We start from the raw sequence: 27,147 nt of genomic DNA on the forward strand, positions 1-27,147 counted from the left end.
AGAAGACATCTCAAGGCAGCCCTGTATAGGGAGGCTTTTAATGTTTAATAGATTATTTTATTTCATTTTTCTGTTGGAAGCCGCCCAGAATGGCTGGGGAAACCCAGCCAGATGGGCGGGGTAGAAATAATAAATTATTATTATTATTATTATTATTATTATTATTATTATTATTATTATTATGCAAGCTGATTCACCACTGCTGACGCTGCAAGGAACGAAGGAATGGTGTGCGCTCTCAACTGCTTGCCATCTTAACCTGAGAGGGACCCCTTTGGGTTGAACACACACAAACATAGCCAGGCCAGGCATGAGAACTTCTGGGTAAATGTCTTCTGAATGGAGCCGAAGGCCCACCTTAGGCACACTTTGCTATCAGGCCTGGTAATCTCTTGAAGAAACACAGCCTGATTAATTAGTAACAAGGACTGAGAAGGCTGTCCAGAAGGAGCTACAAAGGCTGTGCCACGAACCCTCCACAGTCACCCATGTTTTGAGTCGGCTGTGGCAGCAATCTCCTCTCGGCTTCCTTTCCCCCCTCCCCTAGTTCCCAGTGATCCGTACAGTCATCCTTTCATTCAATACAAACAAACTAAGGCGGCAGTGCTAACTCCACTCACCTGGGAGCAGGCCTCTTTGAGTTCATTAGGCCCTAGAGGAGCTCCGTCCTTGTGTCCAGCATGTCCTACTCACGAATGGACCCATAGAAATGAATAAGTGCATACCTTCCAACATTTCTCCAATGGAAATAGGGGCATCCACAGGAAAAGCGGGACATTCTGGGATCAAATCAGAAACTGGGATGGCTTCTGTAAATCCAGGACTGTCCCTGGAAAATAGGGACACTTGGAAGGTCTGCAGGCATTAGACATGCCTATTAATTTGTGCCTATTAATTAGGTTTATTGATTTCAGTGGGTCTGCTCTAACTTTGTTGGATAGAGCTCATGGTTGGAATTGTGTTTGTCAGCTGTTGTTGTTGTTGTTGTTGTTGTTGTTGTTGTTGTTGTTGTTGTTGTTGTTATACTCCACCTATCTGGCTGGGTTTCCCCAACCACTCTGGGCAGCTTACAGCATATATAAAACATAGTAAAACATCAAACATCGTCTCTGTCCACTGGTCCTTCTAGCTAGGAATGATGGGAGTTGTAGTCCAAAAACAGCTGGAGACCCAAGTTTGGGAAACCCTGGTCTGGAATGAAAGAGACTAAAGTGAATATGGATTAAAGGGATTTCAGAAGCATACATGGGCAGTTCTGCCCAATTGGAGCAGGGGGCAGAAATCATGTCCACCATGTGCAAGTCAAGGTGAGAGGTGACCGGAACATGGAAAGAAGTTTTAGCAATAGGTAAAGGGGGCAGAAAGGATAAAGATGATGGAACCGAAGGGATGGGATTTGATGAGTTCATGAACGCATGAAAAGATTCTCCTCCACATCATATGTGGTTTGGTGGTCTGAAAAACCTGGGTGACTGATCCTTACTTGGGCTACCTTTCCCAGCCTTGCAACATAAAAAGAATCCACAAATGTCCAGAAGAAACTTCTTTTTAAGTCCTCAAAGCTTCTCTTTCGCATGCTCAACATGTAGCACAACAAATCAGTATGGCTGGCTTTTAAATTCACATCTGGGATGACAGCTTCCTCCAAGCAGTTCAACTTCATCCAGATGTAATCTAAAACATGTGATTCATAAACCCCTTAAAATTGAGGTTTACGCTGGAAATGCCGATACGTTCTTAACTATGCTGGGAGCTAACAGTTCTCACCACAGGCTCCTTTGATAGCTAGAAGGGGAAAGGTGATGTATCCGGGTGTGTAAATCTAGCCTGCATTCACTTCTGACAAGTGTCACGTCTTACAGATCACTTGGACTTCAGAAAGTTTTGAGAACATCAAGTTGTCTTGGCACTTCCCCTTTTATGGATGGTGCAGCTAGGACATCCCGCTTACTCCTCTTTCTGGACTGAACCCAGTTAGCTGGTGTCGCTGAAAGGCAAATTAAACATGGCTGTGGCATACGTGGGCTTCTGTTCCCTGTTCACACATGCAGCAGGAACATCTACAGATGTTGCAAGCATTCAAGCAGGAGCGCTCACAAAAGCTGGCCATTGCTGTCAATCACAGCCCCTTAATTTGTTGTGTGTGTGTGTGTGTGTGTGTGAGAGAGAGAGAGAGAGAGAGAGAGAGAGAGAGAGAGAGAGAGAGATCAATGCATTTTTCTCCTTAGCACAGCTTCCTTCCTATGGTAAACAACTCTCTTGAGATTTGAGAATGCTAATGGGGGCTGGGATGCTCTCTTGAATATTGCCAGTATACATGTCGATTAAATATTCAAAAATGCATTTGAGATATCCCTATGCAGTCTAAGCTTCAGACAGACAGACAGACAGACAGACAGACAGACACACACACACACACACACACACACACACACAAACCTTCTGTTACCAATGGTATTGATCCATCCCGTCTTTTAGAGACTGCCCAAAGGAAATGGTCAGAAGCAGAGCCCCTCCCTCCAATCCTTGCTTCAAGGTTAAGGATGTAAGAAGGCACTGTTTTTCATTCTGTCCTGCGTACTTCACTGTTTTCATTCATCATCATCATCCACCAAAAACTGTTATCTGTCTCATTGTCTGCTGTTGCAAAATAATTTAACTTGCATGATTTACATAGTTAATTATCTAGAACAGTGCTCCCCCCCCTAAAAAAATGTTTAGGGGTACTCTCATCTTGACTCAAGAAAACCACAATTTTATGGTTGAAATAAGGGAAAATAAATACAGTAAATGGACAAAAGTACAAAGATTCACAAAATGTTTAGGGGTATGCGTACCCCCCAGGGAAAAAGCACTGATATAGAGTATGTAAATCACATTTTCATTACATTTCCCCACCCCATTTATTTCACTGCTAAGGAAATACAATGCAAATGGGTGCAGGAGGGGAAGAAATGTAGTCAGTTAGTGGACTGAAAGCTACAACAAGGGCCAGGGCCGCCTCAAGCAGGTTGGGCGCCCTGGCGCTGTGGCGCGGAGATCGCTCCGGCGCCCCCGCCCTGGTGGGTGGGCACAGCGCACAGCATGTCTTCCGTGCGGCTTTGCCGCGTAGCGCCCACCTGCCAGCCCAGCGCCCTGGTGCCCTGCACCACCGAGACTATCCCTAGAGCCGGGCCTGACAAGGGAAAATACAAACTCTGTTCACTAGCTTGATTTCTGTTCAGAGCATGTGCTGGGCAAGCGAACATCAGAAATTTCCGCTCCCATTTCTGTTTTTGTCAGAATCCTGCAACATCCCTATGCAAGATACCACGGAAATGGCTTCTTGAAAATGATGTTAAGTGGAGAAACACCCTGGGTATTGGGATGGATTAAACCGAGTTTTCCTTTGTGGAGGACTTTTCAGCCATGTTTCCAGTAAAAAGGAGCTTCAGGGAGATCTGGACATTAATTAATATGGTGTTTCTGCAGGCAATAGCAAACGTTTGCTGAATTCTCCCTACTCTCCGTATAGTAATCCTTATACATGGACAGTAACCCTGACCTTGCCAGTGGCAGCCAATGGAATGGAGCAGGGCAGAGAAATGGCAACAGGACAGAGGTCAGTTTTCCCAGGACCAACTAGTAGCTGAGAGAATATGTTTTGGGATCCTGGGCACAATCTCTGGCATCTCCAGATAGGAGCTGAGAAAGATTCCCTGGCTGAAACCCTGGAGAAGCCACTGCCAGTCAGTGTAGACAACAGATGGACCAATGACCTGACTCAGTTTTAAGACCACTTCCCATCTTGTGGTCAGTTGCTCATTCATTCTTTCCATGTGAATCTGCCGGTGCACTTGGATCATCAAGGGAAATTTTGCTGTATGGCCCTTGCTTCTGTCTGAAGGATGCTGGGTGGAGACCAGGTAAGGGGTTTTCTCAGTTAGGTTATGGAATGCCCTCCCCAGAGAGACCCGCCCAGCCTCTCAGCGGCTTGCCTTTCACTGAACAGCTAAGATGTGGCTTTTCTCACCAACCATTGGGGCTGGGGCAAATGAAGTTCGGTACCTTTCCTGCTCTATGGTCCTGCAAATTTTGTATTCTCAGATTTTAGTTGTGCTATGCTATTGTTGTTTGCAAAGTTGGCGGTGTGTTTTTCTTTGTCTGATTAGTTTTAATGCTGAAGGGTGTTGGTGCAGGCTACATCAAGGGTATCTGGACTGAAAGATGGGGTAACAATGCATCTGTAAAAAAATAAATGTCATGGAGGGCTTTAACTTGCCAGCAAGACAGTTTCTGATGGCAGACCTACATATATCATTGTGTCTAGCTATGCTCTTTGTGGAACTATTTTACTGGGTTCATTGTTTAGTCATTTAGTCGTGTCCAACTCTTCGTGACCCCATGGACCAGAGCACGCCAAGCACTCCTGTCTTCTACTGCCTCCCGCAGTTTGGTCAGACTCATGTTGGTAGCTTCGAGAACACTGTCCAACCATCTCGTCCTCTGTTGTCACCTTCTCCTAGTGCCCTCCATCTTTCCCAACATCAGGGTCTTTCCCAGGGAGTCTTCTCTTCTCATGAGGTGGCCAAAGTATTGGAGCCTCAGCTTCAGGATCTGTCCTTCCAGTGAGCACTCAGGGCTGATTTCCTTTAGAATGGATAGGTTTGATCTTCTTGCAGTCCATGGGACTCTCAAGAGTCTCCTCCAGCACCATAATTCAAAAGCATCAATTCTTCGACGATCAGCCTTCTTTATGGTCCAGCGCTCACTTCCATACATCACTACTGGGGAAACCATAGCTTTAACTATACGGACCTTTGTCAGCAAGGTGATGTCTCTGCTAATAATGAACTGGGTTCATGATCATCCCCCAAATGCCCACTTGTTAAGCCAAAGCCAAGTATTGAGAGCTACATAGTTGCTGTTGCCGGACAGAATCATCTCCGTACACTTTTAAATGACACAGAGTCTCTTTTCCACCCTAACAGCTGTGCAACACCCATTCAGCCAGACGTGGCTGAATTCTAAGGATTGTGTCCAAATGATTAATTCCACCCCCACCAGAAACCTTATACTGAGTCAGACCACTGGTCCATAGGGATGGGCAAATACTTGTTTAACCCTGCCATGGATAGCTCAGTTGGTAAGAGTGCATAGCTGCCAAGTTCTCCCTTTTTTTAAGGGAAATTCCCTTATGCTGAATAGGCTTCCTCGCGAGAAAACGGAAAACTTGGCAGCCATTTAAGAGTGTGGTGCTGATAATGGCCAGGTTGCAGGTTCTAAACCTGTGGGACGGCTGCATATTCCTGTACTGCAGGGAGCTGAAATAAATGTTCCTAAGGGTCCCTTGCAACTCTGCCGTTCTATGACTTCACCAGCATTTTAGTGTGAATTTCTCCTGATATACTTGCTTTGTGTGCGATTTGGCCCAAGATACAAATTTGTGCAAAACAATTCCCCCTAATGGAATGCATCTTTGTATGTTATTGTCACTGTTACATGCTTGTTCACACTTTGCGTCATTACAGTGGTACCTCTACTTACGTTCACCTCTGGTTACGTATCCTTCAGAATACGTGTGCAGCAAACCCGGAAGTATTTTTCCGGGTTTTGTCGCACACACATGTGCAGAATTTCTGTACACACCACACACATGTGCAGAAGCAGCACCTCCAGATACGCGCACCTCAGGATCCAACCAGAGCTCCGGAATGGATTCTGTGCGCAACCGGAGGTACCACTGTCCAGAACTTAATTAGTTCTGGAGGTCCGTTCTTAACCTGAAACTGTTCTTAACCTGAGACACCACATGACAGTTTGAAAGCACTGATACCACTGTGAGGTATGGTGTGAATGTGGCCTTAGAACAAGCATCTCCAAACTGCAGCCCTCCAGATGTTTTGGCCTACAACTCCCATGATCCCTAGCTAACAGGACCAGTGGTCAGGGATGATGGGAATTGTAGTCCAAAACATCTGGAAGGCTGAAGTTTGGGGATGCCTGCCTTAGAATTTCCCACCTGCAATTCCATCAAATATGCTCAATACACTTGCTGTGTAATACAGTGGTACCTCGGGTTAAGAACTTAATTCGTTCTGGAGGTCCATTCTTAACCTGAAACTGTTCTTAACCTGAGACACCACTTTAGCTAACGGGGCCTCCTGCTGCCACCGCACCGCCGGAGCACAATTTCTGTTCTCATCCTGAAGCAAAGTTCTTAACCCGAGGTACTATTTCTGGGTTAGCGGAGTCTGTAACCTGAAGCGTTTGTAACCTGAAGCGTTTGTAACCCAAGGTACCACTGTACTGTATATGCATTCTTGTACACATCCCTTGGCTGTAGAACTGCACTGAAAAATCCAGAGACTCGCATATTTTAAAAGGTGGGCTGCCTTTTGGCTTGTGTATTGTTTCGGAAAGTACCAACTTTGCCTTGAAATGTGATCTGAATCCATTTTCTCCTCTGTCCTTGCTGGTGTGTCCAGCTCAACATTGTGTCTCCAGAGTTTCGGAAAGGAGGGACTCCTACTGGGAGGTCCCAGGTTATGGCACCTGGGACCTTTTGCATGCAAAGCAGATGCTCTGCCGCTGAGCTATGACCCTTCCCCGAAGGACAAGATATTCAGAAATGTCTCCTTTCCTTTCCTGCAGAGGCACCGCTTCCTTAGCCTACCATAGCTGCTGCCCCAGCCACCAACCTTAACATCCTTTGAGAGGCTTTAGTTATGATGCCTGTCTGTGCTTCCCGCTCCACCCCTCCGCTCAGTCTGCGTGCATTGCTGTCTGCCGAATATTTTCACAGGGTAGCAGGTGGTGGTGGGAGTAACCCGACCATAATACAATATTATTGGCTTAAAACCATTTTCTCCAGAAAGGCATTTGGGGGTGGGTTACTCGAGCCAGGGCTGCTGTGCACTGCCTCCACCTTTCAAATCCTACCCACCCAACTCCCCGTCTCTTTCTCTCTCTCTCTTTTTAAAATCTTATCTCCTCTTCCCTCTTTCCTTTATTTGCATTCAATCCTGCTGACTTGAGAGGAGGCGGCAATTCTGCAGCGTCTCTGCTCTGAACATGGTAGCTGCATGAGGTCAATTCCAAATATGAAGAAGCTGATGAATAAGCCATTATTGAGCTGCTTTTATATGTTGACTCAGTGGACATTTCCTGGCTTCGGAGAGAAAGCAAAAGAGAATGGCGAGCTTTGTCGAGTGGAGGAATCTTTAAAATGCAACATTTCCCTCACACACACACCCCAGTCTCTTCTCCCCCTTTTGCAACTTTTAGGGCTTTGTCCGCTGGCATGTCTGAAGGAGGAAAACAGAGCCTGCTTGGCCCTGCGCCACACTGCTTGGCACAGAAAGATCTGGTGTCAGGGTGCATGTTAATTCTGCTGTTTTCCCACAGACACTGGTGGTTATTATTTTTTCACAGGCAAAGTGTCATAGAATCATAGAATCATAGAGTTGGAAGAGACCACAAGGGCCATCCAGTCCAACCCCCTGCCAAGCAGGAAACACCATCAAAACATTCTTGACATATGCCTCTCAAGCCTCTGCTTAAAGACCTCCAAAGAAGGAGACTCCACCACACTCCTTGGTAGCAAATTCCACTGCCGAACAGCTCTTACTGTCAGGAAGTTCTTCCTAATGTTTAGGTGGAATCTTCTTTCTTGAAGTTTGAATCCATTGCTCCGTGTCCGCTTCTCTGGAGCAGCAGAAAACAATCTTTCTCCCTCCTCCGTATGACATCCTTTCATATATTTGAACATGGCTATCATATCACCCCTTAACCTTCTCTTCTCCAGGCTAAACATACCCAGCTCCCTAAGCCGTTCCTCATAAGGCATCGTTTCCAGGCCTTTGATGTGTCCTTCAGGTGATTCTTTCTGGGTTGACACCTGAATGCTACTTTCAGAGTTGATGCACTTGAATAGTCCAGTTTGTCTCTTAGGGTGACACATCCCCTCTTTCGTAGTTGTGGATCTCCCTCTCGCTTAGGGGTTCTCTCATTGTCTCGCCATGGCAGCATTGCGAGTAGGGCTGCAAGAGTGAATTGATTTGAACTGTAGATTAATCAGTGTGGTTGAGAGAATTAAAGACACACTTGTTTCTTTCTGGGTGTGTGTGTATGTGTGCGCGCGTGGTAATGAGAAAGAAAATATTAAAAGTTGGCTTTTTCCTCCGAATAGCAAGCATTCGTTATTTTTTATTAAGCACAAAGTTCCTTGGGATCATTTTTTCACCCTCAGGACTGGGACGTTTCTTGATAGGTTGAAATAGATGGGCATAACTAACTTAGATCCATTAATTCTAATAGGCCTACTCTGAGTAGAACTTAGTTGGATACAACCCTGTGGCAACTGGTGACATGCTCTGTATGTCGACGGTGAGTAGTTTACAAGAGCAATGATAATAATGTGTTGGTTTTAAAATAATAATAATCCTGAATAGGGTAACTGTGCACCTAAAGGACCAAGTGCACAGCCTGGGAGTCATTTTGGACTCACAGCTGTCCATGGAGGTGCAGGTCAATTCTGTGTCCAGGGCAGCTGCCTACCAGCTCCACCTGGTACGCCGGCTGAGACCCTGCCTGCCTGTGCCAGGATAGTACACACCCTGGTTATCCCCCGCTTGGACTACTGCAATGCTCTCTATGTGGGGCTACCTTTGAAGGTGACTCCGAAACTACAACTAATCTAGAAAGCGGCTGCCAAATTGGTGATTGGGAGCAGCTGCTGGGACCATATAACACCGGTCCTAAAGGATCTACATTGGCTCCTGGTACGTTTCTGAGCAATATGATGATGATGATGCGACGATAATAACCACTATGGTTTAGAGTAGGGGTGAGGAACCTTGGGTCTAAGCACCAAGCCTCTCTCTTTCTCTGGCCCTCGAAACCATACCCCTCACTTGCCCTGCTTCACAATCCAAGTGTGTTTTGCCTGGCTGGAATGTGTCCTTGAACTCAGGTAATGCCTCTTGCTTGCCCGGATGGAAGAGTGTGTTTGTGTGTGTGTGTGTGTCACACTGAATGTGGTACAAACCAGTCCACTGTACAAAGGTGAAATCTGCATTTGCTGATCCGCCCACTTTAGCCTCTGGCCACACCCACTTTCTTGCCTGGCCCTTCCCATCACTGGCACGTGGCCCCTGGAAGGTCGCCCACACAGCAGTGTGGCCCTCGAGTGAAAAAGGGCTCCCTGCGCAGAAGCAGGAGGAGAAGGAGGTCAGCTTGATCTTTTTGGGGCACGCACAGAAATAGCCGCAAGGCTGGGGAGGTGGAGGGATCCTTCTCAGAAGCACAATCCCTCACGACTAGAGTGCAGTAAAAACAACTAAGGCCAGGAGGCATTTCCGAGGGACCCACGAAAGGGCAGGGTTAAAGCCCAGACATGGCTCCACCCGCCTGCCCATTAATCACCAGGAAATTCCTCTTCCTTGATCTTTTCTCTATTCTTTCCAAATTAGACTCAGGGAGCGCTTTTTTTAGAACGCCTGAGTCATTGCAAGAGAGGGTGTATACCTTGACCGGTGGTGGACATTTCATCTGCGTGTGTTTTAATTACAATCAAATGTTTGTGCCCAGAAAAGCTGGATTCAGCGATTAGCATGCATTATGTCAGGGGTCAGCAAACGTTTTCAGCAGGGGGCCGGTCTACTGTCCCTCAGACCTTGTGGGGGGGGGGCTGGACTATATTGGGGATGATGAACGAATTCCTATGCCTCACAAATAACCCAGAGATGCATTTTAAATAAAACGACACATGCTACTCATGTAAAATCATGCCAATTCCCGGACCGTCTGCGGGCCGGATTGAGAAGGCGATTGGGACGGATCCGGCCCCCGGGCCTTAGTTTGCATACCCATGTGTTATGTGAAGAGGTTCCTGCAGGTAGAGGGAAGGGAGGTGAAGTGTTTGCCTACTTCCTCCCTTACCCTGGAAATGCCATGGTGGAATCTGGGACCTTCTGCATGCAAAGCAGGTGCTTTACTACTGAGCTCATTTTAAGCACCTTAACCCCCCCCCCACAAAAACAGGGCTGCTGCAGATACCGCAAAGCAGAGCGGCGGGAAAACTCCATGTACCCAACCATCTCAATTTGTCCAGAGACCTACATTTGCATCCATACATATGCATTGACATGTGCAAATCTTTTAAGGACCAAGCAATGACCCCTAGATAGAAGAGCCCAAGATAGAAGTTAATAATAATAATTTATATGCTGCCCAACCAACTAGGTTGACCCAACCACTCTGGGCGGCTCACAACAGAATATTAAAAACACAATAAAAGATCAAACATTTAAAACTTCCCTGAACAGGGCTGCTTTCAGGTGTCTTCAAAAAGTCAAATAGTTGTTTATCTGTTTGACACCTGAAGGGAGGGTGTTCCACAGGGCAGGCGCCACTACTGAGAAGGCCCTGTGTCTGGTTCACTGTAGCTTTACTTCTCGCAGTGAGGGAACCTCCAGAAGGCCCTCGGAGCTGGACCTCAGTGTCCAAGCTGAGCAATGGAGGTGGAGACGCTCCTTCAAGTATACAGGGCCAAGGCTGTTTAGGGCTTTAAATGTCAGCACCAACACTTTGAATTGTGCTCGGAAATGTAGCCAGTGTAGATCCTATAAAATAATTGTGTTCTAAAAATTCGAACCCTTGCCACCACAATGCTGATTATGACATGGGTTCAGTCCTGTTTGATATGTTTCTCTGTCCTTTCTGTAAGTTTCTGCGAGATTCTTATTAATTCCCCAGGGCACCGACAGGCTTTGGAGATCCTTGGCACTCCTCCTCCACTGAGCCCATCATTCACAAAGCAGCATGTGGCTGCTTGGCACGGAATAATTTACAATTTTGTTAAGAAGTCACCAGCTCTTCCTGTTGCTTGGAAGCTGGTGTCTCCACAGATTGAGAAATGCCTGTTTCATCACATTAATGTCGAATTAATCTTCACGGACCAAGAAAAGAGCGAGTCAGTTGGTGGACATCACTCCAAGAGAGTGTTTGCTTTTGAAATGCAAATGTGAGGCCTGTCCAGGCAACCCTGATTCAAAAGGGGGTAATCATTATAACAGACAAGAAGCCGTAGTAGGCATGCAAGGAAAGGCCGGTGAAACTGAACCGAAATTGCTTGAAATTACGCCGGTGTAGAGTTTAAATTAAAAACAGCTGCTCTGTCTTAAAACTGGTTTTTTGGGGTTTTAAAAACATCACCTTGAGGTTGGGTTGAATCTCGGTCCATCTGCTGGAGTTATTAGTCTGTCTGCGTTTCCAAACTTGTAATTCCAGCAGTTGCAGCTTCAATAACCACCTTAATTCAAACTAATAATGACCATGAGCCACAGTGTCAGTCAGTCAATTTCTGGTAAATTATCAAACACATGACCAAAGAGGATGGGAGAAAAATATATATATACTTTTGTGCCGTAAATGTATTTTGCACTCGCGGGGTTTTGTCCAACTGCAGCAGCAGAAGCCAAGAAGAGTTTCCATTGACTTCGCCGTGACTTGGATTGTGCCTTCGTTTGGCTCATGCTAAGTGGTAGCTAAGTTTGTTTTGTGTTAGGTTTTTCTTTCTTTTTTCTTTTTGGTATACTATTCCACATTTTACACTAGTAAAATGTTCAGTAGTTTCTTTGCTAAGCCAAAATTCAGCAGCGGTGCTGTAATGGAGAAAGTCGATGTAGCTGTTATAACCTGGTTCGTTCAGCCTGGGCAGGTGGGCCATGTTAGCGACAGCTGTAGGGAGCTTCCCAGCAGCACTCAAAGGAGTGGCAGTAGTTTATAGCATTTCATTAAAAGAGCAGTTCCTTTTTTAAAAAAACAACAACAACTCCACAGTTTGCCTCAATGGGAAAATAAGTTGTAGGAATGTGCATCAGTTGTATCTGCCTAAGAGAAAAAACATGCAATGGCTCTGTTCAAAACCAGATAACATTTATTGGAAAAACAGCGCACACTCATCAATTGATATAATTCATGCTTCTGATTTATTATTGAAACCATAATTTAAAACTTACAGAATCCTAGCATTGTAGAGTTGGAAGGGGCCCTGAGTGCCATCTAGTCCAACCCCCTGCAATGCAGGAACCTCAACTATATCATGCATGGCAGATGGCCATCTAACCTCTGCTGAAAAACCTCCAGGGAAAGAGACTCCACATCAGGGAGTCTGTTCCACTGTCAAACAGCTCTTGCTGTCAGAAAGTTCTTCCTAATGTTTAGTCCGAATCTCATTTCCTGTAACCTGAATCCATTGGGTTCTTCCCTCCAGAGCAGGAGAAAACAAGCTTGCTCCACCTTCCATGTGATAGCCCTTTAGATATTTGAAGATGACTATCATATCTCCTCTCGGTCTCCTCTTTTCCAGGCTAAACATCCCCTACTCCTTCACCCCTTCCTCATCAGGCTTGGTTTCCAGACCCTTGATCATCTTGGTCTCCTTCCTCTGCCCACGTTTCAGCTTGCCAACATCCTTTTTAAATTGTGGTGCCCAGAATTGGACACATCATTGGCTATCATATGCTGCCTCAGTTTCTCTCTCTTACTTTATATAATAACTGAGTTATTTTCCTCTTAAACTTTTTAAAACTTTTAAAAAAACCAATCACACAGGTATTAAATCAAATATGTACAGTAAATGAGGTACCACAGGTATGAAAATAAATTGCAAACTATGGGTGCACCCCGGAAGTAAAATATCAGCTTCTAATTCCTATGAATCAGGCTTTGCAACCAGGTCTTTCCAGCATTTGGTGCATGTTCCATCATTTCAAAATGAAGCATCATTCAGTGATTTGGTGGGTTTTGTTTTGTAGGAGAACCCCCCCCCCCCATAACTTCAGAAGGGATGCAAGTTCATGGGCTGTTAATTTTAATTCATTTTTAATGTCCTAAATTATGACGCCATCAATAAGCTGTAAATTTTTCCGCAGCAAGTCACCGGGGCATCTGAAAGCCATTAGGAAATAACTGCGCTTTGCTGCAAACTGAGATGGTTTGCCATAAAGGAGTGTTTGGGGTGGTTGGCAGGGGGCAGGGGGAGGCAGACAGGTGCATGGGGCAGAGAGGGAGGGGAAGCAAGGATCCTGGATGGGTGGCAAAGGCCGCCTGTTTTTAGGTCAGTGACTCCTGTTGTTTTTGCAATGTGATGCTCATATTTACTTGGAGAGGAGGAGAAAAGGCTCAATGATATCAGTTACTGGGAAGAGAGGGACCCTCCTGTGCTTTTTCAAAATTCCTGAGATCACCAAAGATTTATCATTTCAGTCCCCAAACATTTATTAGCCTGGAGGGCCAGCCTCTCTGCTCACAAGGTCAAACGCCCTTCTCAATCTTGAAGTGTTGGGAGCTCATAGGACCTAAAGATAAAGCCGGGAAACTTTACGACTGACACACTAAGTCTTAAGTGAGCAACATAGGGAGGCCATGAGCCCTTGTGCACGTGACCAGTGTTTTCAATTCGAATACTGTAAAATTACCGTCCAGAAGTCTGTGAGATCCATATGCAAAGAAGCCATCAATTTTCGTTCTGCCCTGTATCCATCACACACAGTGTTGTTTCCATTCTGCTGCAGTTCATCTTCTGCCCATAGCTGCCAAGTTTTCACTTTTCTCGCGAGGAAGCCTATTCAGCATAAGGGAAAATCCCTGTAAAAAAGGGATAACTTGGCAGCTATGCTTCTGCCCATAACTATGCTATTCATCTTGGTGTCTGCTCTGGTGAAAATATGTATTTATGAATTAATTATGTAAATCACATAATTGCATTATCATGCTATTCCACCCCAATGGGAAACAGAAGGCAAATCTGCTGGGCTGGAGGGGCAAAATCAAGTACGTATGGTTTGTAGACTGAAAGCAACATTGCTGTTGTTGACATCCCTCTGTCTCGGGAGAAAATGGAGGAGTGCGCCTTTGGGGGTGAAATCAAACCATTAGAGAGTTATAGCACCTGCTGTGGCTGTAGAGACCAAAATGGGAGAGACATGTTTTGTTGCAGCTGAGGTAGATTAAGCAACAACAGTAGTCTCAGGCTGAATCCGTGGTCTGGAAGCTTTATTTGTTAGGATAACAAATAAATGAACAGAACATCGCATTAATGAACAGAACATCGACCACCAACCACCACCGAAAAGATGTTACACAAAAAGGGACTCCACGTGGACCCCTCCTGATGGACGCAATACCACACTTGATCTGTACATCGACTGCTTCCGCCACAGAATCCAAACGGATGTAACCAGAAAACAGCATCACTTACAACAAAATCTAAACCATGCTGAAAGGAGAGCCATAGAAAATCTCAGGAACAACCCAGACATTATAATTAAAGAGGCAGACAAGGGTGGAGCTGTCGTCATCATGAACAAAACTGATTACATCCAAGAGGCCCACAGACAACTTTCCAATACTGCCTTTTACATGAAATTGGACTCAGACCCCACACAAGCATACAAAAAAGAACTGAACAAGATTGTCAAGGAGTTACCCCTACACATCCAAGAACAGATCCTCACAAACACACCAGCGGAACCTCGACCAGGAACTTTCTACCTTCTACCTAAAATACACAAACCAGGAAATCCAGGACGCCCCATCATCTCAGGTATTGGCACCATTACAGTGGGTGTTTCCGGCTATATGGACTCTGTTCTGAAACCATATGCTATCAGTGCTCCCAGCTACGTACGTGACACCACAGATTTTCTGAGGAAAATACAATCTTTGAACAATCTTCCTAACAATACTATACTAGCCACTATGGATGTGGAATCTCTATACACCAACATCCCACACAATGATGGTTTACAAGCCATAAGGAACACCATTTCAGATAAAACCACAGCGGACTTTGCTACCAAACTCTGCCACTTTGTCCTTACCCACAACCACTTCAAATTTGGTGATGACCTGTTCCTCCAGATCAGCGGCACAGCCATGGGCACCCGCATGGCCCCACAGTATGCCAACATCTTCATGGCAGATTTAGAACATCGTTTCCTAGACTCCTACCCACTCAAACCTCTCTTGTACCTACGATACATTGACGATATTTTTATTATCTGGACACATGGACAACAGACCCTAGAAACCTTCCACCAGACATTCAATGACTTTCACCCCACCATCAACCTAACAATGAACCAATCTATGCAAGAAATACATTTTTTGGACACTACTATAAAAATACAGGATGGACGTATAGACACCACCTTATACAGAAAACCAACTGACCGACAAACATATCTACATGCTTCTAGCTACCATCCCAAACATACCAAACAATCCATCGTATACAGCCAGGCCCTACGTTACAACCGTATCTGTTCCAACTCTACAGACAGAGAATCTCACCTAAGAGATCTACAGCAAACCTTTTTAGAACTAAAATATCCACCTGATGAAGTTAAACAACAGATCAACAGAGCCAAACTGATACCTAGGGAGAACCTGCTGCAAGACAGACCCAAAAAAGAAAATAACAGAACACCACTAGTCATCACATACAGCTCCCAAGTTAAAACAGTACAACGCATCATCAGAGATCTACAGCCTCTCCTGGACAATGACAGCTCCCTTTCTCAAGCTCTGGGAGGAAGACCTTTCATTGCCTACAGACAGCCACCCAATCTTAAACAACTCCTCACCCACAATAATACAACCACCAGACTTAACATGGACACTGGTACCAGAGCCTGCAATAAACCCAGATGCCAACTTTGCTGCCACATACACCCAGACAACATCATTACTGGCCCCAACAACATCCAACATACCATCTCAGGACTATTTAATTGCTCATCTTCTAACATTGTGTATGCCATCAAATGCCAACGGTGCCCTTCAGCTCTCTATATTGGACAAACAGGCCAAACCCTACGCCAAAGGATAAATGGACATAAATCTGACATCAGGAACCATAAGACTGAAAAACCAGTAGAAGAACACTTCAATCTCCCAGGACATTCTATACAAGATCTCAAAGCAGCTGTTTTATTACAGAGAAATTTCAGGAACAGACTGGAAAGGGAAGTTGCTGAATTGGAAATCATTACCAAGCTTAAAACCATGGAAGCACCTGGGATGAATAGAGACATCGGATTCTTATCTCATCATGCATGATCAAGCTTTCTTTAGCACCTCAGCCCAGGACTAATTGCAGCCATCAGCAGCCATTAATAGCCATATACAGGTTTACCACTCCCATCAGCCCATCTCCCATTCCCACCCACCCCCACCACCCTCTGTATACATATAGGGTCTGACACTTCTGTTTCTAGTGTATCTGAAGAAGTGTGCATGCACACGAAAGCTCATACCAAAATATAAACTTAGTTGGTCTTTAAGGTGCTACTGAAGGAATTTTTTTATTTTGCTTCGACTCAGACCAACACGGCTACCTACCTGTTGTTAGGATAAGTGTAGCTGGCCAATCTGTGATAGCAAATTCAAAGTCTGTGGGGCTGCAAGTTATAGGCACACATTTATTTGTGAGGTTGTTAAATTTCAAATGTATAAAAATTAGGAAAGGAAGAAAGGAAATAACAATTGTGGTCTTGTTGTTGTCGTTTAGTCGTGTCCGACTCTTCGTGACCCCATGGACCAGAGCACGCCAGGCACTCCTGTCTTCCACTGCCTCCCACAGTTTGCTCAGACTCATGTTCACAGCTTCGAGAACACTGTCCAGCCATCTCGTCCTCTGTCGTCCCCTTCTCCTTGTGCCCTCCATCTTTCCCAACATCAGGGTGTTTTCCAGGGAGTCTTCTCTTCTCATGAGGTGGCCAAAGTATTGGAGCCTCAGCCTCCTTCCAGTGAGCAATCAGGGCTGATTTCCTTAAGAATGGATAGGTTTGATCTTCTTGCAGTCCATGGGACTCTCAAGAGCAGGCATCCCCAAACTTCATCCCTCCAGATGTTTTGGACTACAATTCCCATCATCTCTGACCACTGGCCCTGTTAGCTAGGGATCATGGGAGTTGTAGGCCAAAACATCTGGAGGGCCGCAGTTTGGAGGTGCCTGCTCAAGAATCTCCCCCAGCACCAAGTCGTCTTGTTAGATAGGCAGAAAAATGCCTGAGCAGTGGCCATTAAGAATAAATCAGTGTTTACTTGTATCTCCCCAGGAGCCATTGTTCACTATAAACAAATAGCCTGTTGTTTCCATGGTTTCATTAGAAATCTATGAAATATATTAGAGTTGATTGAACAGCGCTAAGGTGCAATGATGTGCATTGAATGATTCTTTCATGAACTAAATGGCCCCCATTGATTTAGAAACAACCGTTGAAGGACTGACAACCCCGGCAGAAACCATAGGACCCTGTTTTCCTTTCTATGTTCATATTTGTCCATATCAAAGGGTTTGGAACCATTTAGGGTAATCAGAAGAAGTTTTGGGGAAGCAGCATGGGTCTGGAAACATCAATATTTGTGCATCACCGAGTGACAACGGCTTACCGTTAGTGGGTTATGTTATCAGTGTTTCTACAACTGGTCTTCACATCCTTAGCGGACGGAATAATGTGGATTCATTGAGATGGAAGATCCTACAGGGTTTTATCCCAAGTGTAAAATGGCATGGCTGTTGGTGATTAATTATGAGCATCCTGTCCTTTGCGCCCTGGAAAAGACCATGTTTCCAGGAGGGTCACCCCTAGCAGTGCTCCAGGAAGCATTTGTGGAGCGCAGGGCTTTGCAGCAAGAGGTGAAATGATATAATCTGATCTCACATCTGCTTCCTGTTGTCTGGGTATCAGAAGCTTTCTTTGGTCTGCAGTAGGCCCATTCTTGCTGGGTAGAGGCAGAAAATGTGACTGTTGAAAAAACAAGAATGGGGGGGGATGCCTCTGGAATAGGCAGTGCTCTCTGCTGCCAAACTGAGATATTTTGCTCCTTCTCCATCTTCTTTTTTTAATATTGTGGAGGCTGGCCGTCTCTGCCCTCCTGCAGCAGATTAGAGTTGCAGCGTCCCTTAGATTCAGAAGGCAACTGGGTGGCAGAAAAGGTTGCTCCAGAAAACTCTCTGCTATTGGGCTCTGATATGTGGAGGGAGAGCGAGGGGCTGTGAGGACACACTGCAAGCATCAGGTTTGAGACCAGACCAGGTTTGAGATCAGGTTTGAGACCAGACAGGGTAGTTTATTCTTTCTCTTTTCCCTTACGCAATGCAGGAGTGCCAATCTCTCCCTCCCTGCCTGCAATAAATCTTAGAAATGAAGGAGCTTTCTTTTCCAGATAGCACAGACAAAATTATTTGGCTGAGTAATGAGCATTTGGCCGCAATAAGGGAATTTTATTTTTTTAATAGCAACATGTGAAACCTTGTGCCAGTTCGGGCCACTCGGTCCATCTAAAACCCAGTATTGTCCACTCTGACTGGCAACAACCCTTTCCAGCCGAGACCTTGCTCATTCCGCATTCAAAGCTGGTGGCTGAATGAGTGAGTAGAAGACACTATAGCTGCACATCTCACCCAAGGAATCCTGGGAACTGTAGTTTTTTTAATTAAAAACACGGTGCTGTAAATTGTCGTTCTGTTAAGGAGGATTCCCAGGATTCGTGAAGTGGGGAGAGGAGAATGTGCTTCACCTGTATGGTGTGTAGGCAGACATAGAAAAAGATTTGGCAGAATGCAAGGCAGTACCTGAGGGATTAAGGCTCTCCTGCAGAATGGCCATAATCTCTGGGAGATTATTCCTATTCGGCCACTGAGAGCAGCAGGTATTAATCGGGCAGTAGTTCGGCATGTCGTACAAAATGTGCAGACCTGCAGGCTGCCCTCTAGCCCTTTCACTTGGCCGGCACACTCTTCCAAACACGAGACTCATCAGACGGCGAGACTCCTCTTTAAAGCCAAATGAAAATTTAAGCAAAAAACAGCCATAGGTTTCTTGTGAGTAGTGTGTAGGGATAGATGAGTTTTGTGTCGGTTCCACATGTCGGTTCCGTTCCGTCACTGAAGAAAACTTGGCAAGTTTTGCTAATGCTGAAGTTGGCATACAAGAGGAATGCAGTCAGTATATAGTGAGGCAATAAATTTATAGAAAGATGGGCAATATCTATTCAGTTCTGGAATGATAAATGATGATGTTCCACCTTATAACTTACATCAATTTAATATTTTATTTCATAGGGTTTTCCCCCTTGGTATTACAATAGTAATAAAGAACAGCCTCAGAGCATGACTGATCCCAAAGTGAGCACAAAGCACAGTGCTAAAACAGATACAATAGATAGCTTGAGCTAAGGGGATGATGGGATGTGGGTGGTGCTGAGGTCTAAACCACAGACTCTAGGGCTTGCTGATCAGAAGGTCGGCGGTTTGAATCCCCGCAATGGGGTGAGCTCCCGTTGTTCGGTCCCCGCTCCTCCCTACCTAGCAGTTCGAAAGCACGTCAAGTGCAACTAGATAAATAGGTACCGCTCTGGTGGGAAGGTAAACAGCGTTTGCATGTGCTGCTCTGGTTTGCCAGAAGCAGCTTAGTCATGCTGGCCACATGACCCAGAAAGCTGTCTGTGGACAAACGCTGGCTCCCTCGGCCTATAGAGCAAAATAAGCGCGCAACCCCAGAGTTGTCCGCGACTGGACCTAACGGTCAGGGGTACCTTTACCTTTACCTTTTAAGGGGATGATTGAGATGCCAGGGGAGTGAGACAACTGCCTCTCTCTTCACAGACATGTTTCAAGAATACAAACCAAACTTTGCCCAAGTGATCAGACTTCTTTGCGATGCTGAGCAAGGTGTTCTGAAACATATGCGTTTCTAAGTGTGTTTTATCCTTAAATGCTCATCTTAAAATGCGTTGAACTTTTTTTTGAACTAAGAACTTGTCAGAGGGTCGTCGTGGCTACTCTAGAGTAACTCCGCTTGAGTCCAGTTTGTCTTTAAAGACTTTTATTGTGCATGGTATTTACAGTGCAGAGATAGCTTAAAACATGACCTCTCAGTCCTAACCAGAATCCGGCAATGGCGTACGTCTGTTCCTACGCCAGCAAAGTAGTCAGGGCACCCCAAAACGCCTCCCCCTTGACCTGCGTCGCAGTGCTCTCCTTAACTCTTGCGCCAGAAGGAGTGATGCCCTCTCAGCCTCCTCCTGGCCAAAGTGGTGTAAGGGCTTTCCAGCATCCTGGAGGCCTTGCCTACATCTCTCCCCCCCGAGCTTTCCCATCGTTCCGCACGCTGGCTGCTCCCTCCCTCCGAGTCTCTCCCTTCCCTCCTGGCTGCTTCAGACCCACTGCTGCTCCCTGTGCTTGGCGAGGTGGATGTTAGGATGATGGGGGCTGGCTCCCTGTACGGAGTCACCCTTACAGAACTGAACTGTGAAATTCAGAGAAGTGTGAAACGTGAAGGGGGAATTATCTGAGCAACCCTATCTGTAGAAAGCCAGCCTAAACTACCCCTGTTCCAAACTCTGTCCAGGAAGAATTTGGAGGTACTTGACTCACAACAGCCTTTGGAACAACTGAGTTCTACCAGGTTGCTAGGTCATGTGACCGAGGTGAAAGGGGTTTGGACTGCTTTCAACTGGAGGTGCCACTGATTAATCCTGGGACTTTCTACACACAAATCATGATGGGCTACAGTCCCTCTCCCAGACTTGTGCATTCAAGTAAAGCAAACCTTTCTGCCTCTGTTTTTCAGGGCACAGCTTCCGTTCTCCAGCGCAGATCTGACAACGAAGAGTATGTGGAAGTCGGACGGCTTGGACCATCAGATTATTTTGGTAAATTCCCAATTTTATTTCAGAAAGACAAGCAAGTGTAGGTTTATTATATCCTTGGGGTGGCTTTGTGGGAGTTGCCCTGTTTCGTTGTGCAGGATGAGAGTCTCCCTTTGTGCTTCTGTCGCTGAGGAGGCATGACAGATTCTAGTGGCCAATTGGCCAAAGTAGCTATCTGAAAATTGCTCAAGATGGCCTACAGTACGATCCAATTGGCTTGGAATGTAATAATATATACAAAGATCCCTGCTGGATCAGGCCATTCAGTGGCCCATCTAGTCCAGCATCCTGTTCCCACAGTGGCCAAATAGAGGCTTTTCATAGGCCCACAAGCAGGAACTGTGTGCAACAGTCCTCTCCCCACTTGTCATTCTCAGCGACGTGTCTTCCCAGGCATGCTGCCTCTGACAGTAGAGGTAAAGAGGGATATGGCTTCCATTCGAATCTGTATTAGCCACAAGCAGTGCTGTTTCCATTCTGCTGCAGACCAGTTTCTGCCAAATACATTAATTCACCCAGCTGTCTGCTATACATAACTTTCATTAACTTTTTACATAACTTGCATTCATTTCAATGTAAAGGAAACATGATTGAAAAATAATTAATTGGGTATCATTTGCAGACTTAAACACACACACACACACACACACACACACACACACACACACACACATTGTGAGACAATCCCACAGAGGAGAGAACAAAGGCTGCGATCAAAGCAACAGATAACATGCAAAATCTTCAGAAATGTGATGCTGGTATTTCTCTCCCCCCCTCTCTTCCAGGAGAGATAGCCCTATTGCTCAACAGGCCCCGGGCTGCCACTGTGGTGGCTCGTGGGCCCCTGAAGTGTGTCAAGCTGGATCGCCCTCGCTTCGAACGAGTCCTTGGTCCTTGCTCAGAAATCCTCAAGAGGAACATCCAGAGATACAACAGTTTCATTTCCCTCACTGTTTAAGTCCTTCCTGCTGGCTGCCTTTTATGTTAAAAACTTGTGCACTTAAATTTCGACCCATGCCGTTCCATAGCTTTTGAAGAAAACAAGAGACATGTGTATTTTATGTATATTTTTTAAATGATCATGTCAGGGGCACTAGATATCCAATCATTATCTTGTGTTAGAAAAAAGGCAGTAGAGAGCTCGATGGAAGTGGCTTTCGTGAACTATTTGTAGGATTTTTTAAATTTATTTTTTTCACATCCTGAATTACATTCCTGGTTGCCCTGGTCATGAAGCCTCTCGGAATGCTATTTTACACACTGAAAACCACACATTTCAGCATTTATTTTACCTAAGTGTGCTGAACAGCTGGTCCTATCTATGTTTTGTCAAACTGTAAAACAAAGCACCTAAACCCACAACCACTTACTTAACTTGAATATTCATCTTCAGAAGTCTTCTTAGGGGGATTAGACATTTCCTAAGACCCTCCCCCCCAACACAAAAAATTTACAAAATCCCCTTTTAACATTTGTAAGAGTTGATTAGCGAATGGAGCCCATAGTCCAACAAGGAGCAACAGGCACATAAGCTCATTGAAATCACCAGGCTTAAGCTACAGAGAGAGTTGAAGGATATTCAAAGCAGAGACCAACACCAAAGCAGATCTCCCTTTTATGAATATCCCACCCTGAGTGTGCTCATCTGTGCGATAAGGTTTGTTTTCCCTTCCTTTTTGGACATCCAACTCTGCCCTGAGATCGGTGGCTCAAAATAGCAACGTGGTGTAAGAAGTGGGTGGGACCTAAGTTTTGCTGCTCCACATCAAAGCTTCTTCCTGCGTTCTTCCGCAGCTCCACATGGCTCAGGAATTTGGCACCAGTGGTCAGGGAGGCTGCTTTTGGCACAGTCACGTAGCAGGTGACTTGGGCATGGCAATGGGACACTGACACTGCCAGAACTGAAATACTTTTGGGGGGCAATTATATCTGTTACTCTGTTTCCTCTTCTGAATCCAGCATGTTATTGAGGAAGACATGTTACAACTGAGTTAGACTGTGGTTCTACCCAGCTACATACCTTATAGCCTCCTGTGACTGAAAGGTAGGTCTCCAACAACTCTCTTTCTCTCAACCCTGCTGCTCGAGACCCTCTTAATTGGAGATGCTGGGGATTGAACCCGGGGCCTCCTGTATTTGATGCAAGCTCTCTAGCGCTGCATCATTGCTGCTCCTTCACCATGGAGGAAGCATCAAGCAATGGCAAGTTCTCTCACGTGAAGGGACGTGTCGCGTGGCAATTGATAGTGGAATAGGTGGAGAATGAATTTGCTGTAGAAATGGGAGTTCTTGGTGCAACCAGGAAATCAAATGAAAAGGTTCCAAGAACTCGGGCCAGGAAGGTGATTAATTATGAATTCTTCAAACTGTTTTTTGCTTAAGGTAATGAAACAAATTCCAGTTGAAATGATTTTCAAATCCAGGACAAGGCCCTGTTTCGTTTATTCTTCATCAGCTATAGTTTCAAATTGGTCAAAGTGTACCAATTGTGTTTGAATTTGGACAAACTCTTTAAGGCAGAGATGGCCAGCAGAGCCCATAGAGTCAAATATGGAGCGATTTTGAGGGGGCAAAAATATACTGGGTATGTGTGACCCCTGACTAGCACCTGTGATCCCTGGCCATATTTTCCACCTGAAAAGCAAACAAACTGTAAAGCTTTGGTTTTGATTGGAGAGGTGAAATACGGGTGGTTGTGGCAGTGGTGTTTAGCCGTACTCCCTTGCAATGTTTTCTCAATTTAGCTCTCGCCCAGCCCAAGCATTTATTAGCCTTGCTGGGGCTAATGGTAATAATTAATCAAGGGCGTACCCACCGCGGGGCAGGGAGGGGCCGCTGCCCTACTCTAGAGGCAGGGCCGGTCGGGCAGCTGCGGGCAAGAGTGGCGCTGCCGGCGGGGCTGGTGGGCAGAGGCGGAGGACAGCCCAGCGGAGCGCGAGTTCGGCGCCCGCAGCAGTCTCTTGCGCCCGAGCCGTGCGGAGTCCACACAGCCGCGCTGTGTGGGAGGGGGCAAGGGCTGACGCTCCCGACGTTCGGGAGACCTTTGCGCATGCGCAAAGCGGGGCGCATGCGCACAGCGCGGCTGTGGACTCCGGCGGCCGCCGTGCAGGGCGCATGCGCACAGCGCGGCTGTGCTCAAAGGTCTCCCGAACGTCGGGAGTCGTTCAGCGCCTGCCAGACCGCTGCAGCAACGGATATTTGTGATCAGTTTGCTGTAGTTTTTACTGTTTATTTTGATTTCACCTGGGCTCTGTAGCCCCGTCCACATTCCCACTTTGTGGCCCCTCCCCTCCCGTGCCTTGGCCCCGCCCCTTGCCCCCCCCTAGTTTTGATCCTGGGTACGCCCCTGTAATTAATAATGCAAGGTGTCTGCCCTGCTCAGCGTGGAAGAAAATTTTGCCGATCCCCCTGCTGTTTCCCCTGGACTTCTGATCAGGTGCCAAAAGAGGGGCAAGATTCATCTCACCCCCTTGGCAAGGCAAAGCAGATGACTGGCTTGCAAAGTAGTTCTTAAGACATCCACACACTGCAACAAGTTACTCCTTGGCAGGTGGTCCACCTGCATGGACTCGAGATGTGAAGAAAACACCAAAGGAAAAAAAAAACCGTATCCAAAGGCATAGCTTTTCAGAATGTGAAGTTTCGAAGCAATCGATTTATATTTTCCACACTCCCTAAATTCGCAAACCTTGGCAAAGGTCAGGTCTCTTTGCTGTGGGAATTGCTTCCTTGCACCCTGAATGCAAGTTCAGTCACCGTTTGTGTAATGTTTAGATTGACATTTACGGAAGCAGGGAATCCGCTGCGTTCTGACAATAATTCATTTCAGCGATATTCGTAAAAAGTGAACTGATTTTAGACTGTAGTTTGTTAGGTTGTCCACCTTTCGAACTCGTTAGATTTGACACTCTAATCAAGTTGCCATACAACATTTCACTCCGTTCATAGGCTGCAGGCACGGTGCTACAGGATTCTGCAAGGCTGTTCGGAATGAATGGGGGCTACCTAGGAGACCTAAGGTGGCCTTACATCTTCCAGTGAGGCTTGTTTGAGGCAGATTCCAGCTGGACTGTGTCCTGTGTGCCATGAATGTTAGGATGGGATCCTGGCTCTGCAAGAAGAGTTTCAGTCTCGTGGGTTCCCTCCCCCTCCACACTTTGTTTGAGCTTCGTAAACTGTGTTTATTATTCTTATTTATGACCTTGATTACTGTTTTTGCATGCATTGAGAAATGTGGAAAATCTGATGCCATGTTAGATAATGTAATGGCACCATCTAAAAAAGATTTTTAAAATACAATATATGTAATACGTATCTAAGACTTACCTTCTTGTGAACTGTTTTGGTATTCTGTCCTGTGTGATTTTTTTTTTAAAAGAAAAGCACTTTTCTAAAAAAGAGAGAGAGAGAGAAAAAAAGAGAGTGAATGTTTGATCGTTCTTTCTGTTTTGCTTATTGCATTTCATTGACTGCATTGGTAAAAATAAATAAATGTGCCTGGTGTAGTAATGCAGGAAACATTTGAGGAGAGTATCAGACTCACAGTGCAAAGGTTTATAGACATACCTGCCAAGTTGCTGTCGGAGAAATAAGGGACCGGGCGGAAGTAGCAGACCAGAAGTAGCGCTGCCGCCATTTTGGAACTGGGCGGAGCATGCTCAGAAGTGACTTTTGATGCTGCTTTGCCCAGTTCCAAAATGGCCGCCGCGCCAGAAGTTGCACTGCCGCTATTTTGGAACTGGGCAGAGCAGCATCAAAAGTCGCTTCTGAGAATGCTCCGCCCAGTTCCAAAATGGCCGCCGCGCCAGAAAAAACCGGGAAAAAAATAAAAAAATCCGTTTTTTCAGCTAGGAACAGCTGGGAAAACGGGGATTTCCCGGGGAATACGGGAGACTTGGCAGCTATGTTTATAGATAGAAAAAGACTGGGTACAATTCAACAAAAAATAGATGCACCCATAGAAGTCCAATTGAAATAGAAGTCCCATTGAAATAGATGCATAGGTCCTAGGACCTAGCTAGAGGTTGCATAAGTAGTGCAGCAGTGAATAATTGATAAAGTAGTTAAAATGAGTTTTTTTAAAAAACACTTTTAATGGACAAAAAAAGCTGCTGCTAATTAACTTTTTCTAAAAACTATGATTTTTTAAAATAAAAAAACAATTCCCTTGAAGGATTTTAGCCTACTGAGCACTAAAATCCAAACACATTTATAAAAAGCTAATAAAAAGCAATATGTCAAAAAAGAATATTCTTTAAAATTCTTCCTTTAAAAAAAAACACTATGATTTTTAATGCAAGGACTTCTTGATGGCAATCCCCATGCTTTTCTCCCGTACGGAGGGAATGGCTCCCCCAAGAGATGCAGGCATAATCCATGCATGCACTGATTTTATCTGTAAGTAAAGGCAGTCTATTAAGAAGCAAGAAGCAGGATTCCCCCCCCCCCCTAGTAGGCATGCAATTATGATCCTAAGAAAAGCCCTGCTGGATCCGGCCCATCTCGCCCAGCATTCTTGTTCTCCCAGTCTCCACCCAGGCATCTCTCAAGCAGCACATGAGCACACAGTATCCTTCCTTCCTGTAATTCCCAGAAACTGGTATGCAGAAGTACCATATTTTTCCATGTATAACATGCCCCCATTTGGGGGGCTGCAGCCAATCACACGCCCCCCCATGCACTATCCGTGTATAAGATGCCCCCTGTTTTTATCATTCTTTTACAGTAAAAAAACCCCTAGTCTTATACACGGAAAAGTACGGTATACTGCCTGCAACGGTAGTGAGACAGCATAGACATGGTGGCTAGAAGCTATTAGCAGTGTTACCTTCCATGTTTGTGAGTCAGCAGAAGCATCTCTTTCTGTGTGGGAGAGGGTCTAATATCGATGAGAATAGTCAACCCATTTTGAAGTGCTTTTGAGCAGTGCTGTTCTCTATCATTGAGAGATGTGGGTAGGGCTTTTCTGTCTGTGAGAATTGACCAAAGATCTCACCCTTGCTTTACCGTTAAGTGGGGGCGAGCATCTTTTGAAGTATTAATTTCAAATGGGACTTGGGCACCCCTAATTCTTCTGGATTGCACCCAACCTTTGCAAGAAACCTGTCATTCGGCCAAAACCTCATTGCAATTATTGTTGTAACTGTTCCAATGAAAAGTAGAAACGTGGACCACTGGAGTGCGTTTCAGTGGAAGCAAAACGAGCAACGTTGCATTTTCAGGATTACCAATTGGGACGACGGGACGGAATGATGTCATGACGGAATGGTGATGGAATAAAATTATTGGAACTTAGAAGTGGTTTGCGAGCTTCTTTCAGTAAGGAAAGACCCTATGTGGCTTATACTAATAGAATGTATAATTGCATAGTCTACAGCAGAAGTGAACTCATCCCAATCCTTATACAGTGGTACCTCGGAAGTCAAACGGAATCCATTCCGG

At 45.5% G+C, this 27,147-nt stretch overlaps 1 protein-coding gene across 3 annotated transcripts in view; it reads left to right on the forward strand.

Moving 5' to 3' along the window:
- Positions 1–25,031, forward strand: part of PRKAR1B (protein kinase cAMP-dependent type I regulatory subunit beta) — a 123,490-nt gene extending 98,459 nt beyond the window's left edge. For all 3 annotated transcript variants that reach the window (XM_060282444.2, XM_035130525.3, XM_060282445.2), the window contains 2 exons: positions 20,628–20,709; positions 21,492–25,031. In XM_060282444.2, the coding sequence (XP_060138427.1) occupies positions 20,628–20,709; positions 21,492–21,664 (255 nt within the window). In that variant the 3' untranslated portion in view covers positions 21,665–25,031. The remainder of the gene's footprint in view (positions 1–20,627; positions 20,710–21,491) is intronic.
- Positions 25,032–27,147: the final 2,116 nt, after the last annotated feature.

The sequence above is a fragment of the Zootoca vivipara genome, chromosome 13, assembly GCF_965207765.1.
Source record: "Zootoca vivipara chromosome 13, rZooViv2.hap1.1, whole genome shotgun sequence".
Classification (NCBI taxonomy): Eukaryota; Metazoa; Chordata; class Lepidosauria; order Squamata; family Lacertidae; genus Zootoca; species Zootoca vivipara.